The 17,171-nt window shown below is 40.8% G+C and overlaps 1 protein-coding gene across 5 annotated transcripts in view; it reads right to left on the bottom strand.

Moving 5' to 3' along the window:
- tnrc6c1 (trinucleotide repeat containing adaptor 6C1) overlaps nucleotides 1-17,171 on the bottom strand; it is a 216,108-nt gene that overhangs the window by 58,318 nt on the left and 140,619 nt on the right. The window contains exon 1 of one of the 5 annotated variants that reach the window (XM_034189813.1): nucleotides 902-944. The exons of the other annotated variants lie outside the window; for them this stretch is intronic. Coding sequence (XP_034045704.1) covers nucleotides 902-929 — 28 coding nt within the window. The 5' untranslated portion in view covers nucleotides 930-944. Of the gene's footprint in view, nucleotides 1-901; nucleotides 945-17,171 lie in introns of those variants that run through there. 5 annotated transcript variants of the gene reach the window in all.

Consider the following 17,171-nt stretch of genomic DNA (forward strand, 5'->3'; position numbering starts at 1 on the left):
CAGTGCCCTAAATGGACTGCATTTATATAGCTCTTTTCCATCTGCATCAGATGTTCAAAGCACTTTACAATTATGCCTCACATTCACCCCGATGTCAGGGTGCTGCCATACAAGGTGCTCAATACACACCGGGAGAAATAGGGGATTAAAGGCCTTGCACAAGGGCCCTTAGTGATTTTCTAGTCAAGTGGGGATTTGAACCAATGATCTTCTGGACTCAAGCCCAACACCTTAACCACTAGACCATCACCTCCCGCCCTATTGCTATATATCATGGTCTATTCTTTTGTTTCAATATAGAGGCATTTTAGATCATGTCTGCAAAACTGCAATAAAAAAGAAAAATACAAATGACAAAATAAACAATGCAACGCCAGTGACACCATATTACAAGCTGTTAATGCTGATGTTGCAGGAGTACTCCCGCATAATGCAAAAATAAAAGCTCTTGGAAGGATACCATGTCTTATGGAGCAGTTATTTTTCTTTTTTTCTTATTGTTGAGTTAAACGTTTGCAGAGTAAGTGGATCCAATTTCAGTTCTGCATGTCGATTTGACAGAGGACAGGGCTGAGCTAGACACATGCACGTGCACTGCCATAAAAAAGACAAGAAGACAAAGCCTGTGCTGCAGTGTGGCTGCATTTACTTGTGCTTTAAAATGCAACCGCTGTGCAAAGATCACAAAATAAAGCTTTGTTTGTCTGATTGACCGCTTCATTTTTACCCTCCCTTCAGCCCTATCTCACTGTTCACATAAAGGAGTTCAGTAGACAGTGAAATTTGCTGCTGTGGTGGAGTTCTGACAGATGGGGAGGAGAATATAAACGCACCACGCACCGCTCTCAAATTTTAAAGTTGATTCTCTTAAACATGATGATGAAGACAAAGTCTCCTTTACCTGTTAGTGGGATATCATCAAAATCCATACTGGGGGCAAATTCATACTACTGCACTTTATATACCGTCCACCTCCAGCCTTGGTCATCTTGACAGGTCAAAAAAAATAAAGTGACCAGAATGCCTAACATATCCTTAATATAAACAGCGTAACTGGAGTAAAATATTATTTTTTGCTCAAAATATGGATAAATACACCATTATTAGCTTGGTTAGGCTAACAATAGCAGGTTACCATGGTAGCACCAAACGTCAGCAGCTGTCCATCAGCATATTGTGATGAAAATTAAAATGTGGTGCATCTTCAAGTCTATGGTGGGTAGGAAAGATGTAAACTTGTTTTTCAAAATTCCCAAGCATGCTTTGATACGTAAAAACTAAGAAACAAAAAAATGTACATGACCCGACTTCAGGTTAACCTAGGTGTCATTTTTCTCTGCACTGCAAACAGGCGCTGAGGCCACTGGCAGCAACTTATCGCAGATACTGTAGGGTGAAGCAGATGAGAGTCTTTGACTCCCCCTGGACAGAATGCCACTCCATCACAGGTTACTTGGCTGGTACTCATTTAAAGCTGGGTTGATTAGGACTATGCCATGGGTTAAAACAATAATTTTTCATCTGACTGAAATTTTTTCCTGGCAAAAATCAATGCCAGCAATTCCCTAAAATGTGGCGCAGTGGGGGCACGCACTCTTTTTTACTCCATAAATACAATAAACACATTATACAGTATCTATTCTAAATAGCCTGTAAGGAGAGAGAGACAAAGCATAAAATGCAAAACCTGAACATAAAAAGGTACATAAAAGGGTGGTGGGGGCAGGGTGTAGTCTTGATTCTGGGGAGTCTAGGGGTGCCCCCCAGAACAAGTCAAATTTTGTGTATTCTGGTGAATTTTAATGGGAATGAAGCCCTCTGAAACAAAGAAAACTCACTTCAAACTGTGAAGTAAAAGCACAGTATTGATTATGGGGGGTCTGGGTGATCTCCCCAGAAATGTTTTAAAAGAGCAAGTCAAATCTTGTATATTCTGGTGAAATTTAATGGGTATGAAGCCCTCTGAAACAAAGAAAACTCACTTCAAACTGTTAAGTAAAAACACAGTATACATTATGGGGGGTCTGGGGGATCTCCCCCAAAATTCTTTTTAAAAGAGCAAGTCAAATTTTGTATATTCTGGTGAATTTTAATGGGTATGAAGCCCTCTGAAACAAAGAAAATTCACTTCAAACTATGGGGGTCTGGGGGATCTCCCCCAGAAATCTTTTAAAAGAGCAATTCAAATTGTGTATATTCTGGTGAATTTTAATGAGCATGAAGCCCTCTGAAACAAATAAAAGTCACTTCAAACTGTGAAGTAAAAACACATTATTGATTATGGGGGGTCTGGGGTGCTCCCCCAGAAATTTTTTAAAAGGGCAAGTCAAATTTTGTATATTCTAGTGAATTTTAATGGGTATGAAGCCCCCTGAAACAAAGAAAACTCACTTCAAACTGTCAAGTAAAAATTCTTTGTCTTCTGTAGTATTTTGATCGGTTCTAATCCAGTAAATGCGCCAAAAGGGTGCTGTGTCACTGACTGTATAGTAATAAAATACAAAATTAGGGCCTAAAGCAACTGACGACGTTGTTCTGACAATAACAGGTCGGTTTAACATAAAAAAGGTAAATATTACTCACAGACGTGCTCTTTAGGGTTTTAGCGGGGCAAAATTAAGATAAAGCAAAATAAAACAACGAACCATCGAAGCAGTGATTTGGATCAATGCTTCACTGGTTCAAAGCAAAGCCACATCCCGCTCTACTTGGGGAAGGTCTGCCAAATGTTCCCACGAAGACAGGGAGGAGAAGAACCGTGGCTCATGGCAAGCAGTAAAAACTGGAGAGGAGTGAAAATGCACACAGTCCCTTCCTCCGCAATCCACGCTGACACTGCTACTGCTTTGATTAGGGCAGAATGGGATATTGCTTTGACAGTGAGTGTATCATATTTCGGCCCCAAAATACGCATGACACCACGTGCGCGCGCGTATGTGTGGTTACATTTTCCAAATAGTAGAAATCCGTCGTGGTGACGGAGAACTTTAACCCATGGACTAGGCAGATGAAGTGTCTTGCCAAAGGACGCAGACAGGTAGCCTGAAGCACAGACCTAAAACTGAACACCAGCCTATTGGTAGTCAAGCTCCTATCCCATGGAGCCACCTGCTCTGCAACTGCAAGCATGATACTATACATATCTAATCTTGTGCCTCTCATTCATTAGAGCAGTCTTACATGATTACTCAGTTAATCATAATGGGCAGAATAATCACTTTGGAAAATGACTCAGAACATACCTTAAAATATATATCCTACGCAATGACGTCTGCAGTTTAGCAGTTAATGTGGTGCCTGTACCTCAAAAGTATCTCTAGAGCAATGCAATAAGACAAAACATTTTTTGTAATGATTACACAACTAAGACATCTGCTGACATGTTTGCCTCATTTTCATCCTCCTCTTCTCTAAAAGGACAAATGAGATCAAGGGCTTTCTCCACCATGCCAGTCTGAAAATAGCCTGCACTCTCACGCCTCCTCCATTTCTAAATGCCTCTGGACATGGATTGGTAACCTAGCAAAAAGAAACTTCTGAGAAGGGCATGATAATGTGAGAAGTGCAAGCATACAGTGTGTGCAGCTGCTGCAAGACTAATAATGGTGGGCGTTCGTCATGGAGCTGTCAGAGCAGAGGTAGCAGAGGTGTATGATACATCCAGAGCAGAAACCGCAAGAGTGAGTGAGCTGAGATTGAAAAAAAAATCTACAAAACTGATGTTCAAGCAAATCACAAGACATGCCAGTCGCCTCTGAGGGGATTCCCGAGGCTTTTTCAGCATCATCAGCAGACCTAAATAGCACATTGAGTCCAGCCTGCAGACTGTGCACCACGAGACAAGGTATTAACTGCACTTTTCTTACAATAAGACAGCAAAGGTTTACATTAAACTATGGTTTCTGTTAGTGACAAGCTCAGTTGTGCTTAGCAAGCACACTGCAGACTGGTGCATTTAACCTTCAACTAATTACAAGCATTAACTCAAGACTGGTAGAAAATGTGAGTGGTCGAAGATTTAAAAAAAAAATCTGTGCATTAATTATTTAATGAAAAGTATCAGAGGGCTGATGTACACCTTGCACACTTTACACACCATGATACAAATGTGCAAGTAAATATACATGCCTGTAATGATGTTTTGACTATGCATGACTTCATCATTATGACTTCATTATGAAATCATACCAATCAATCACAAATATTTTGCTGAGGTGATAGATTTAATCACCTCTAGATATCTATCCAAGTAATATTCCCACCAAATTTCAAGGAAATAAGTCGACCCATTTTTGAGTTATCTTGTCCACGGACAAACACACACACCAGTGTCAACAATACCCTGCTTGCCGCTTTGCTGACAAGTACAACCCCTGGCAAAAATTATGGAATCACCGGCCTCGGAGGATGTTCATTCAGTTGTTTAATTTTGTAGAAAAAAAGCAGATCACAGACATGACACAAAACTAAAGTCATTTCAAATGGCAACTTTCTGGCTTTAAGAAACACTATAAGAAATCAAGAAAAAAAGATTGTGGCAGTCAGTAACGGTTACTTTTTTAGACCAAGCAGAGGAAAAAATATGGAATCACTCAATTCTGAGGAAAAAATTATGGAATCACCCTGTAAATTTTCATCCCCAAAACTAACACCTGCATCATATCAGATCTGCTCGTTAGTCTGCATCTAAAAAGGAGTGAACACACCTTGGAGAGCTGTTGCACCAAGTGGACTGACATGAATCATGGCTCCAACACGAGAGATGTCAACTGAAACAAAGGAGAGGATTATCAAACTCTTGAAAGAGAGTAAATCATCACGCAATGTTGCAAAAGATGTTGGTTGTTCAAAGTCAGCTGTGTCTAAACTCTGGACCAAATACAAACAACATGGGAAGGTTGTTAAAGGCAAACATACTGGTAGACCAAGGAAGACATCAAAGCGTCAAGACAGAAAACTTAAAGCAATATGTCTCAAAAATCGAAAAATGTACAACAAAACAAATGAGGAACGAATGGGAGGAAACTGGAGTCAACGTCTGTGACCGAACCGTAAGAAACCGCCTAAAGGAAATGGGATTTACATACAGAAAAGCTAAACGAAAGGCATCATTAACACCTAAACAGAAAAAAACAAGGTTACAATGGGCTAAGGAAAAGCAATCGTGGACTGTGGATGACTGGATGAAAGTCATATTCAGTGATGAATCTCGAATCTGCATTGGGCAAGGTGATGATGCTGGAACTTTTGTTTGGTGCCTTTCCAATGAGATTTATAAAGATGACTGCCTGAAGAGAACATGTAAATTTCCACAGTCATTGATGATATGGGGCTGCATGTCAGGTAAAGGCACTGGGGAGATGGCTGTCATTACATCATCAATAAAGTTTATGTTGATATTTTGGACAATTGAAAGGATGTTTGGGGATGATGAAATCATTTTTCAAGATGATAATGCATCTTGCCATAGAGCAAAAACTGCAAAAACATTCCTTGCAAAAAGACACATAGGGTCAATGTCATGGCATAGGGTCAATGTCAATGAGCAGATCTGATTTGATGCAGGTGTTAATTTGGGGGATGAAAATTTACAGGGTGATTCCATAATTGTTTCCTCAGAATTGAGTGATTCCATATTTTTTTCCTGTGCTTGGTTTAAAAAAGTAACCGTTACTGACTGCCACAATCTTTTTTTCTTGATTTCTTATAGTGTTTCTTAAAGCCAGAAAGTTGCCATTTGAAATGACTTTAGTTTTGTGTCATGTCTGTGATCTGCTTTTTTTCTACAAAATTAAACAACTGAATGAACATCCTCTGAGGCCGGTGATTCCATAATTTTTGCCAGGGGTTGTAGTATAAATAATGTTCTCATCAGTGGAAGTATGCATATTGCTAACACACATTCTGGGGCTAAATGGCACGATCACTGTCTCTCAGCAGACAAACAGATTTACTTTTCCTGTGCAAGATAACATTAGTAGAGTCAGTCACAGAATCCCGCTTTTGTTTTATCAAGTTGTTCTGCAGAGTGGTATTGGGTACAACATAACAGCATCGATATGACAATCTCTCTGTGAAACTCAAATTAAAGCTAACACAGCTGGTTCATATTGCTGTAAACATTATGGGCCAGAAAACATTTACTAATCTTCAAATGATCTATGAAGAATGTTTGCTGTGCCAGGCCAGCATAATTTGGAATGATTCTGACCATATTCTTCACTCTCACTGTGAATTGCTCCCTTCTGCCAGACACTGTTGAGTTCCGCATTGTACATTAAGAAATCTTTTATGAATGCTTCACTCAGAATTGTTAGTGGCACATTAAAATAAAGCCGCCATGACCTGTGCAATGTTATTCAACTACAAATTTTCTAATTTTCAGCAAACTTGGTCAAAGAATTCCATGGGCAAATGTCTCCAGATGATTAACTTTCAGAACCCATCAGTCAAAGATCAAGGTCATCAAAAATATAGTCTAAAATACATTAGCAGAGTTGTCTACGCAGCCAATACAGCTAGATCAGGAGTCACCAATCCTGCTCCTTGAGATCACCAGCCCTGTTCCCAGAGATCACCAGCCCTGTGTCTGAAGCCTTATCATGAACTGGGACTATGAATAAACATGAGGAGTTCCTGGTACGTGGCTCTGAATAAGCGAAGTGTACATCTCGGGTCGCATGGTGCATTATGGGTAGACTAAATTTTTCAGCTACCAATCCACGAGCTATGATGGTGGAAAGCAGCAAGTAGTGCTGTGATTTGGATCATTTCAACCGCTGGAAAGTTGATGATTTAAAGCGTTTTTATAAGCTCCGCGGATTGCCTGTTACAACCAGGAGTACGGACGGCAGTGGACAGAAGCAGAAAGAAGAGCTGGCTGTGCTTGCGTGTGCTGCACTGTTACAGAAACTACCATTAGTGCCGACAAGGAGGAAGAGAGAGCCACGGTCGAAAATGACCAGTCCTGGTTGATAGTTGGAGACAAATTTCTGACCCCTTGAAGGCAACTGACGGATGGTTAGATGAAGTCCAGAGACTGAAACTGTGGATATTTGCAAAGTAGGGATGAGAAATCCCTACTCCGCCGGCTTCGTAATGACGACAATGAAGGTGGGTCTCGCATATAACCTCTTTGGTGTCACGTTTGTTTTGATAAGTTGACAGACATACAATATGTGCATGCATGCAGTTTGTTTATAGAACATGTCAATTTTACAATATTACACGCCACGTCATTCATGGCGCGACATTACAGTCATAAGCTGATGCACGAAAACGGCGGCACGGTTTCAGGTTTTGACAAAATAAATGTGTGCAAGAAACTTACAATTTTAGTCCGTCTTACGTCCGTCTGGATCTTTATTTTCTGTGGGGAAATTGTGTAGAATGAATGGAGGTTTACAACCACATTTCTTCTTCTTTCCATCTTTGGGTGGACTTGGCAGAGCTTTGCAATCGTGTGTTTTCAGCCAACTTTCAAGCCGATAAATTCTGTTCGAGCATTTGAAAACAGCACAATGTGCACCTGTCATTATTGTATGCGTCGCGTAAGGTTTACAGCCTTTGAAACAATCCCTGTAAAAGCCTTAACTTTTACAGTCCGTTAATGCTACTGTATATGAAATTCAATGGGAGCGCTGTGAGTTTGGTAGTTGGGATTTTTGCCCCGTTTGACCCACGCATGCGCAGATGCGTTGCGCACTTCGCTTATTGGCAGTGACCCATTGCTAAAGCTGAAAAGGAAGCTGAAGTTTGTATTTGTACATACGAGGTCTGTGCATAAAGTATCGTACCTTTTTATTAATTTTTTTTAAACTATATGGATTTGATTCATATGTTTTCATGTCAGACAAGCTTGAACCCTCGTGCGCATGCGTGAGTTTTTCCATGCCTGTTGGTGACGTCATTCGCCTGTGAGCACGCCTTGTGGAAGGAGTGGTCCCGCCCCGTCGTAGGATTTTCATTGTCTGGAAATGGCGGAATGATTTGGGGTTTTTCTTCCATCAGAATTTTTTCAGAAGCTGTTAGAGACTGGCACCTGGAAACCATTCGAAAAATTTATCTGGCTTTCGGTGAAAATTTTACGGGCTTCACAGAGAATAAGGTCTGTTAGTACAGCTTTAAGGACCCCTTTAAGGACGCTCGGTGCACAGCGCTCCGAGCTGCGACGACGCGGCACAAGCCACCGGACCATTTCTAAACGGATGGCTCTGTGGATACGAGACCGTCGTGTGCTCTTTCTCTGGTTATCACAACCGCTGGACATCAGCCATTTTCCGGCAGATTTCACTTTTAACAAGAGATTTTGTCATGGAAAGCCACGCGGAGGCTTCGCGCGTCACGACCGATTCGCTTTGGAAGCGAGACAAAGGAACACCTCCGTTTCGGCGTGCCAGAGGACAAGTTCGGACATGCCTATCTCGGCTTTCAATGCTTACCAGTCAAGTGAGTTATAAGAGAAATTGTGGAGAGCTGGGCATGTCCAAACTTGTCCTCTGGCACGCCGAAACGGAGGAGTTCTTTGTCTCGCTCGAACAGCGAATCGGTCGTGACGCACAAAGCCTCCGCACGGCTTTCCATGACAAAATCTCTTGTTAAAAGTGAAATCTGCCAGAAAATGGTTGATGTCCAGCTCTTGTGATAACCAGAGAAAGTGCACACGACGGTCCCAGCTCCACACAGCCATCCATTTAGAAATGATCCGGTGGTTCGTGCCTGTCGTCGCGGCTCGGAGCGCGGCGGGCCGAGCACCATTGTGGGCCATCCTTAAAGCTGTAGTAATAGTCCTTATTCTCTGTGAAGCCCGTAAAATTTTCACCGAAAGCCAGATAAATTTTTCGAATGGTTTCCAGGCGCCAGTCTCTAAGAGCTTCTGAAAAAATTCTGATGGAAAAAATCCCCAAATCATTCCGCCATTTCCAGACAATGAAAATCCGACGACGGGGCGGGACCACTCCTTCCACAAGGTGTGCTCACAGGCGAATGACGTCACCGACAGGCGTGGAAAAACTCACACATGCGCACAAGGGTTCAAGCTTGTCTGACATGAAAACATATGAATCAAATCCATATAGTTTAAAAAAAAAATAAAAAAGGTACGATAGTTTATGGACAGACCTTGTATGCAAATGTAAAATCGAAATATGTGCCAGTGCGCATACAGACCCCAGCAGTGATTGCAGGTTTTCTATATATAGCCTGACTTTTACTCATTTTTCCCCAATGTTACTTCAAAACTCTGATTCTATTTCATTCACTATGTTCAAGTATATTTCAACACCAAAAGTGGAACGTTTCAAAACAGTGATGCATTTAAGTCTCAAACTGGCACAGTATATGGTGTCTTCCTTTTGTGTTTGCCATCAGTAATTTGCAGTACTTACTGTTATCATCCTAAGCCACACACACTATCTACTCTTTAATTCCAATTTTACTTTCCCATTCTGTTGTATATTACAAAAGAAGTAAATCACGCATCTTCCTGTGGTTGCTTACTGGCTAACAGATGATCACATGATGGCGGGCCGCTGTTGAATGCAATTGGTCAACATGTCTATGGGATATTACAAAAGCAAAACAAAGTTGTTTTTTTATCTGCTGCATAAAGACAACCACCAACTAATCATGTCATACTCATTATGTGATCTTATAATTTGATGGGTTACAAGGTAATATGATCTATTGTTTTTGAGTTATTGTCTGCACAAGGTGGCTGGGATGTTCTAAATCCTCTTACTCCCTCCTCCACTCATTTACATATCTGTCATCCAAGCCCAGAATATGGTACATGTATACTTAGTAACTTCAACAGCAGTTTTCTGTGAGTCCAGCATGTGAGTGAGTTAGGTGAACTGGCACTGAAAGAAGAGGGTGAGATGAATACAGCTACTGTTCTTGAGAGTGCACGCAGCAGCAAACACACTCAAAGTAGGAAGCTGAAGGGATCACTGCCTGGCCAGGCAGTGTTGGATTAGACCAAAGTCTGAGGTATAGCAAAGCCTACGTATCTGAGGATGTGGCCAGAAATAGCACTGTGCATTTACATTAAGTGGACTGTGCATAACCAGCCAAATACTTTATATACAGAAATTACTGAGCAATCCTGTGAGGTTGATGAGCTCAGAGAATGGTTGAAGGTGTGGAGAAATGCAAAGAGAGACAGAGCAGCTCACGTTGCTGCTGGTGGTCTCTTCAATTCTAGAGCTGTGTATAGCTGCACAAGAAACTCTCCCAGGCTCCACTGGATGTCTGTGTTTCAGTCTGGACGGTCCCCATGTCTAGTTCAAAAGGCACACTGAGAGCAAAAGCAGAGCCGAGTGGGCCTGCCAGAGAGGGGCGGGGAGAAGCAGCAGCTTTTACCGTAAACCATGAGTCACTTCAGCCCACAGTACTGGACCTCTGCCACACTCGCTCCCTGCTTTCTTTCCTTGCTTCCTTCTCAGTCTATGTCAGGTCAGGCCCACTAACAAGCCCAGCCAACTAGCCAGCTCCATATGGCCCCTCCCCCCAAAACATAAAACAGGACTGGTCAGCAAAGCTTGATGGAAAGTGGAAGGAAGAGGAAGAAGAGGATAAACAGAGTCACCATGGAGATAAAACTCTCCTCAACAGCATCAGTGAAGATATGTGATATGATGATTTATAGTTTTGATTATGAAAAGTTAAGCACACTAAAAAAGAGATTTAACATTTTATTTAGTGAAAAATTAAAGGTACTGTGGGCAGGATTCAGAGCTGTTTATTAGCAGAAATGGAATATAACATTCATAACCATCATAACCATAAGTGTTTGATAACCTGCAACAATTATTTGATGTGTTTTCATAAGCTTACAATGAGCCCTTCATAACTACATGGAAACAAGCGCTCTAACGGAGGCCGCCATGCTGCATCACCAAGTTGATACAGAAGCTCAAAAGCAACATTAGTGCGGCAAATAACTGAAACGATACTTCACATGGTGATACAAGCACCAAATCCAGCACAAATTCTCCTTAGACATTGCTCTCTTGAACAAACCGAGGGGCCACTTGAATTTTCAATAGGCGGCCACATAGGGTCAACTGAAGAATTACACAGGGGTTAAAATATAAAAATGCTCCAATCATACTGAAAACTATACCACATTATTTGTCTGAACATAAAGATTCCAAAAAGGTATCGTTTGGACTATCTATGACTGGACCCGGCGCCACGAGGGGGCGTTTGGGGGCGACGCCCCCTCACATCATCAACCCAGCCCCCTCGGATGTGAGAGTTATCAAAAAATAAAAAAGAAAGAAAAAGAAATACTGGAAAATATAGCAAAATATTAGTTATTCAATAATATCACATATTTAACAAATAAACCAAATTAATTAACTAAAGTAATTAACTTTAAAACAAACGGATATGGCGTGTCTGTGTTCAAGCGATTTGATAGGTTGAAGGGCCTTTCACACTGAATACTTTAGGCCAACCCGTCAACGTGTCCCAATCCGTCGACGTCAGATGCGTCACTTCGGAAGCGGCAAGGGGGCGGAGATTGCCACGTCCCACTCTGGCCGTTTCCACAACCTGAAAAAGTTCAGCGATCGCCATCTTGAATTTGGGTCGCCTGAACCACAAAAAAGCTTTAAAAAACAGCAGTACAACGATTTTCCCATCACCCTGCTGGGAGAAGCTTTTTTCAGCTACTTTTCGGAGTGATGCCAACCGAGGGAGGACTGACGACTTGGTGGGATATCGATCAAACCGTGACAGAGGGCCGACCCGCATGGACAAGCCGGCCTTCAGGCATCATCACTGGGCAGAGCGAGGCAGGCAGCCGGGGTGATGGAGCAAACCGAACTCAGTCTGAAATCTCCCACTTTTTGGATATATGCGAAGTCCCAGTTTGCCCAAAGGAGTTTAGTTCTGCAGCTTTATTGAGGTGAGAATAATGTAAAAATAAATATGATGTTTACTGAACTGCTGTGAAGGTTTAATGATCGGCTAACGTTAGCTTAGCCTTTTAGCACAGTTGATCTGAGTGAACACTTTAATTTCTAAATGGTTCAGTCTTTTTTATTTTTACCAAATAAAGCTACAGCTTTTTTCAGACACCACAAAAGCTCAACTTTAAATAACTTATTTTTTCTGGTGTTTTTTTCCATCGTTTTTTTTTTTCCTTTTTTATATATAAACTGTTTAGTGTTTCTTTATATTTAAATAAATATTTTCATTTGTCCCAATCAGGAACATTTGCTGTGCAGACAACCAAACTTCCATTGATGAGCTGAACACCACGAAGTCCAGTCGAAAGAAAACATCTCTGCTCTTCAAAATAGGACAAAAGTGTCTTCAGCAACACCACCAGAGTTCAAAGCTACAGAAGAGACCTTCATCTGGTCCCAAGAATCCAGCAGAACATCACCTGCTTCTAAATAAAAGGCTCTTTCAACAGCAACTATTTTATTATTTTTTTAAAAAGCTGTTTCATTTTATATTTTAACAATAAATGAACGGATCATTAAAAATGTCCACGAATCAAAGTCAAAAGACATTTGCACAGGTAGAAGCTCTCCTCTTATTGCACTCAAATTCATATTTTAGAAATGACTGTCCTGATAACAACATTAAAGGCAATTACATATTTTGGCGAAATTACAAGTTGAAATGACTATAAAAAAAAAAATCATCATGAGGTTTATGTCACAGAAATCCTACTTTACAATCACACTGCAGTCATTGTTAAATTATTTCCTGTTGCATTTATAATAAACATTTGTATTTATTTACAGTGTCTTTCTGGTTGAAATGAGATATAAATAATCTACCAGACTTAAAAAAAAAATGTACAAATTTCCATGTTATTTTGTCTAAAAATAAGTGTCCTTATGTTAAACAAGAAATTATCTAATCTGAAATAACAGGTGGTTTTAATTTACAGATGAAAGGTTTCTTAAGAACCATTTATTGATTTATTTAGCTATTTTAATTACAAGAGTTCTAAACTTTTTTTTTTAACAGTAATCATACATTCTGAGGAAACAAACAACAACAAAAAACATTTTGAAGGATTTTTCTTCAGAAAACTGCTCTATAAATGAGCAGTCCTGTGACACGTATGTTTTGCACAGATCAGTGGTTTCTGGACCAATCCGTTTTGTAGAGATCAGTGGTTTCTACACCGATCCGTTTTGTAGAGATCAGTGGTTTCTGCCACTCGTCTTCCATGTTTTGGCCCGACGTGTTGTTCTTATTGGACAACGCAAAGGTACGTCACAGCTCAGAGCATCGAAAGTTGGATTGGATTGAACTTTGACCACGTCAGCGTGCCAACAAGCGGCAATGCGCGCTCCTGTCAGAAGCGTCGGTTTAGCTCGGCTTTTGACGCGACGCATCTGACGCATCTAAAAAGCAACGCGTATCATTGAAAATAATGCTTGTTTAGACCGATTTTTGACGCATCTGACGTATTCAGTGTGAAAGGCCCATGAAAGGCCCTTGAGGGTTGCGCTTGTCAGTGCGGCAGAGGGCAAGGATCCTGAGACCACTGAAGTAGGCTAGCATCCAGTTTCCACACAGAATTGTATGTTAAGATATGGACTTTTATGGTAAGATAAAAGTTATGTATTGTTGTAAATATATCTACATGAATGGTTTATCTTTGACCCGTTGTGTGATTGTCATGTCCAATTGAGCTGTGTTTGCGCTTGTGATGGAGGGCTATATGTGGGGTTAATCTACTGTCTCGTGTCGTTTCTCAGATCAGTTGTTGGTTTGGTTTTGTGGTATGCAGGAGATCACTTGACTTGTCATCACTCTTTACTCTTTACTCTTAGTCAGTCTCTTACAACGGTGTAGCCTAAATGCACAAGCTTTCCAGAAGAGCACTCAATTCATTATGCATGCTCAGAGGCACGTCCCCTCTGGTGCGCACTTTTTTTTTTTTGCGACCCCGCCCCCTGTGATAAACTCATCGCCCCCTTAATATTTATTTTCTGGCGCCGGGCCTGTCTATGACTGAATGTTATGGAGTTATGGGGTAAAAACCTTAAGAATGGTGACAAAGGTCAATTTCAGTTTGTACAGTGGTCAAAAGTTAGAGTGGCTCCAATTTTAGTAAAAAAAAAAAAAGGCGCACATTGTTGATTGAGCTACTTGGATCAATAAATGGAATAGGTCTGACTGTGTTGAATGCTTGGTCTCTAAACTAAAGGTCAAATAATGTCGACGTCCATTGAATTCTATGACACGTGACCTATGTTACCCCGTAACGTGATAAGTAAGCATGATACATGGTGCAAACTATTCTTTTTTGAAAACCTATTAACTCATTAAACCCTATTAATTTGACCCCTGTACAAACTGAAACTGAACTTTGTCACCATTCTTGTGGTTTTTACACCATAACTCTGTAGAATTTAGTCATAGATAGGGCTGTCACGATTAGGAATTTCTGGAGACGATTAATTGTCAGACAAATAATTGCGATTGATGAATATATTGTCTATTTTTTTTTCCTTTTTTTTCCCCCTTCTTTATATTCTACTATTGTAGTATAATTACACAACTCTGGAAGAACGTTTGGCTTCTGTGAGTGGAGAAACTGGGAATGGTGCAACATTTTTATTTTTATCTTAATTTTACATACAGTCCCAACTTTTTCTGAACTGTGGTTGTTTCTGTTGCATTTCTGAAATTGTTTCTCCTCATCAGTCACGTTTTGTGCTTAAACACTGCATTAAGCCCATATTGAACAAATAAATACCTTTGGAAAGTAACAGCTGTTAAAGTTCAGAGTTCTCACCTGCTTTTTGTGATCTGTGCATCTGAACATCACCACAGCATCTCCATGTCAGGGGTTTTTTGTTTTTTTTTGTGGCTCAGTTCATTCATATATTCTCATTTTTTAAATATATTTTTAAAGCTATTTGACCGTTTATTTCATCTCATGATCTCATAAATTCAGCATACGATGTGCACATGGTGTAAACAGGACAGTAACGGCAGAATCACACCTTTACAGAAAGTTCAGAGAGAAGTAAAGGCAGCTTCACGTTTTGTTTTTTGTTTTTTTTTTAACTTGTTCACTCGGGTTAAAATCCTCTCTGCTCCACGCTCGCTGCGCACTGATGGTTCTCATGCTTCCATTCAGGAATCTCCCTCACGCACCCCCTCCCTCCCAGCCTGCAGCCTGTTGACTCCGCGCGCGCGCACACATACAGACACACACACACACACCGACAGCTCCGCGTTTTAGACGGCTTTTGAAGAAGACGCCCACTGTTTTAATCGGCCGTCTTATTCACACGGCAGGACGGATCGCTCTTCAGCCTCCGTGTTATTGTCCCGCCTTAAGACGAGAGCGAGGCTGCAGCACAATGACGTCAGATTCTGAGTCATTTTATGCTTTGTGGATAAAATAAATAATTCACGGTAATCGCGAATATGAAAAATAATTGCGATTGACGAATACTGTAATAATTGTGACAGCCCTAGTCATAGATAGTCCAAACTATACCTTTTTGGACTCTTTACAATCAGACAAATAATGTGGTATAATTTCAATATGACTGGAGCATTTTTAGATTTTGATCCCTATATAATTCTTCAATTAACCCCTGCGTGGCCGCCTATTGAAAATTCAAGTGGCCCGTCAGGTTTTTTTTTTCAAAAGACTAATATCTAAGGTGTACTTTTGCCAAATTTGGTGCTTGTATCACCATTTGAAGGATTCCTCTGTAAATATTTTGTTATCTGCTGCACTACATACAGCCAAATGACTGAAGAAAAAAAGAAGAATGAGTGGATACTCCCCTGTAGACTGTCAACTGGTTGGGAGTAAGCCTAATAAACAGATGAACATAATAAATTAGCTGGTCTCGACATAGTGCCCTTTACAAGCATGTTTAACTGTGTCGCCAACATTTCAGTGAGTCGCACTCTTCTGGCCTTGCTCTCTGTGTGGGAGGTGCTGCAACAGCAAGCCAGCCAACTAAAGTGAAGTGACGGCATTATTCCATCCAGAAGAGTGGAAGAATAAATGGAATTGGTTAACTTGCATTTTTCTTCTGAAATATGAACCTAAAAGCGAAAGTGTACGATGTACACGAGATCAAGGTGCTGCTGTATGAGAGTTTATAGTGCGTACCACTAAATAAAATGTCAAATGAGCTGACTATTCAAAATAAATAAAGAATTCTGAAAATATTGATGTATTTCGTTTTATTTTTGGTGCCATATGCCCAGGTCATAAACATGGGGAATTCAGCATGCTTTCACCTGTCTCTGATAAATTATGAGAAACCACAAGTTGTGAGCAATATGAATTTTGGTGACATCATCTCACGTCACGCCCCTAAAATGAATGGAGGAAAACATCATTTTTTTACAGTGTGTAATCAGTTTTTTGTGTACTTTGACAGTGAATATGTCAAATTCTCTAAAATGTGTGTGTTGCAAGGATGGAGTCACATGACTATTGTTGCTTAATAGATGGACAAATTTTCCAAATACGAGGTCTCTTAGATAATAAACCGACCCTTTTATTTTTTTTTTTTAACTATATGGATTTGAATGACATGCGATTACACCAATCATGCTTGAACCCTCGTGCGCATGCGTGAGTTTTTTCACGCGTGTCAGTGACGTCATTTCCCTGTGGGCAGGCCTTGAGTGAGATGTGGCCCCGCCCTCTCGGCTGAATTCCTTTGTTTCACACGCTGCTCGAGACAGCGCGCGTTGCTTTATCAAAATTTTTTCTGGACCTGTGAGGAATATCCAAGTGGACACTATTCGAGAAATTAAGATGGTTTTCTGTGAAAAGTTTAACGGCTGATGAGAGATTATGGGGTGTTTCTGTCGGTGTAAGGACTTCCCACGGAGCGGGACGTCCTGCAGCGCTTCCAGGCGCTGTTGTCGGCCTGTTTCGAGCTTAAAACATCCTAATTTAAGGCTTAATTCACCCAGGACATCGTGAGAGAACAGAGAAGATTCAGAAGAGGCCGGCATGAGGAATTTATGCGGACATTCCACTGTTTAAGGACATTTTTTTAATGAAAGACGTGCGCGCAAATTCGCCGAGTCGTTTCCGTGACGACTCGGCAAATCTGTGTGCGCCGCGACAGGAAAAACACCTCCGTGTTGAAAACCATTTGTAGAATTCAGGCGGCTTTTAATGGCTTTCAACAAGTGAGTAACTG

This window comes from Thalassophryne amazonica, chromosome 16 (genome assembly GCF_902500255.1).
Source record: "Thalassophryne amazonica chromosome 16, fThaAma1.1, whole genome shotgun sequence".
Classification (NCBI taxonomy): domain Eukaryota; kingdom Metazoa; phylum Chordata; class Actinopteri; order Batrachoidiformes; family Batrachoididae; genus Thalassophryne; species Thalassophryne amazonica.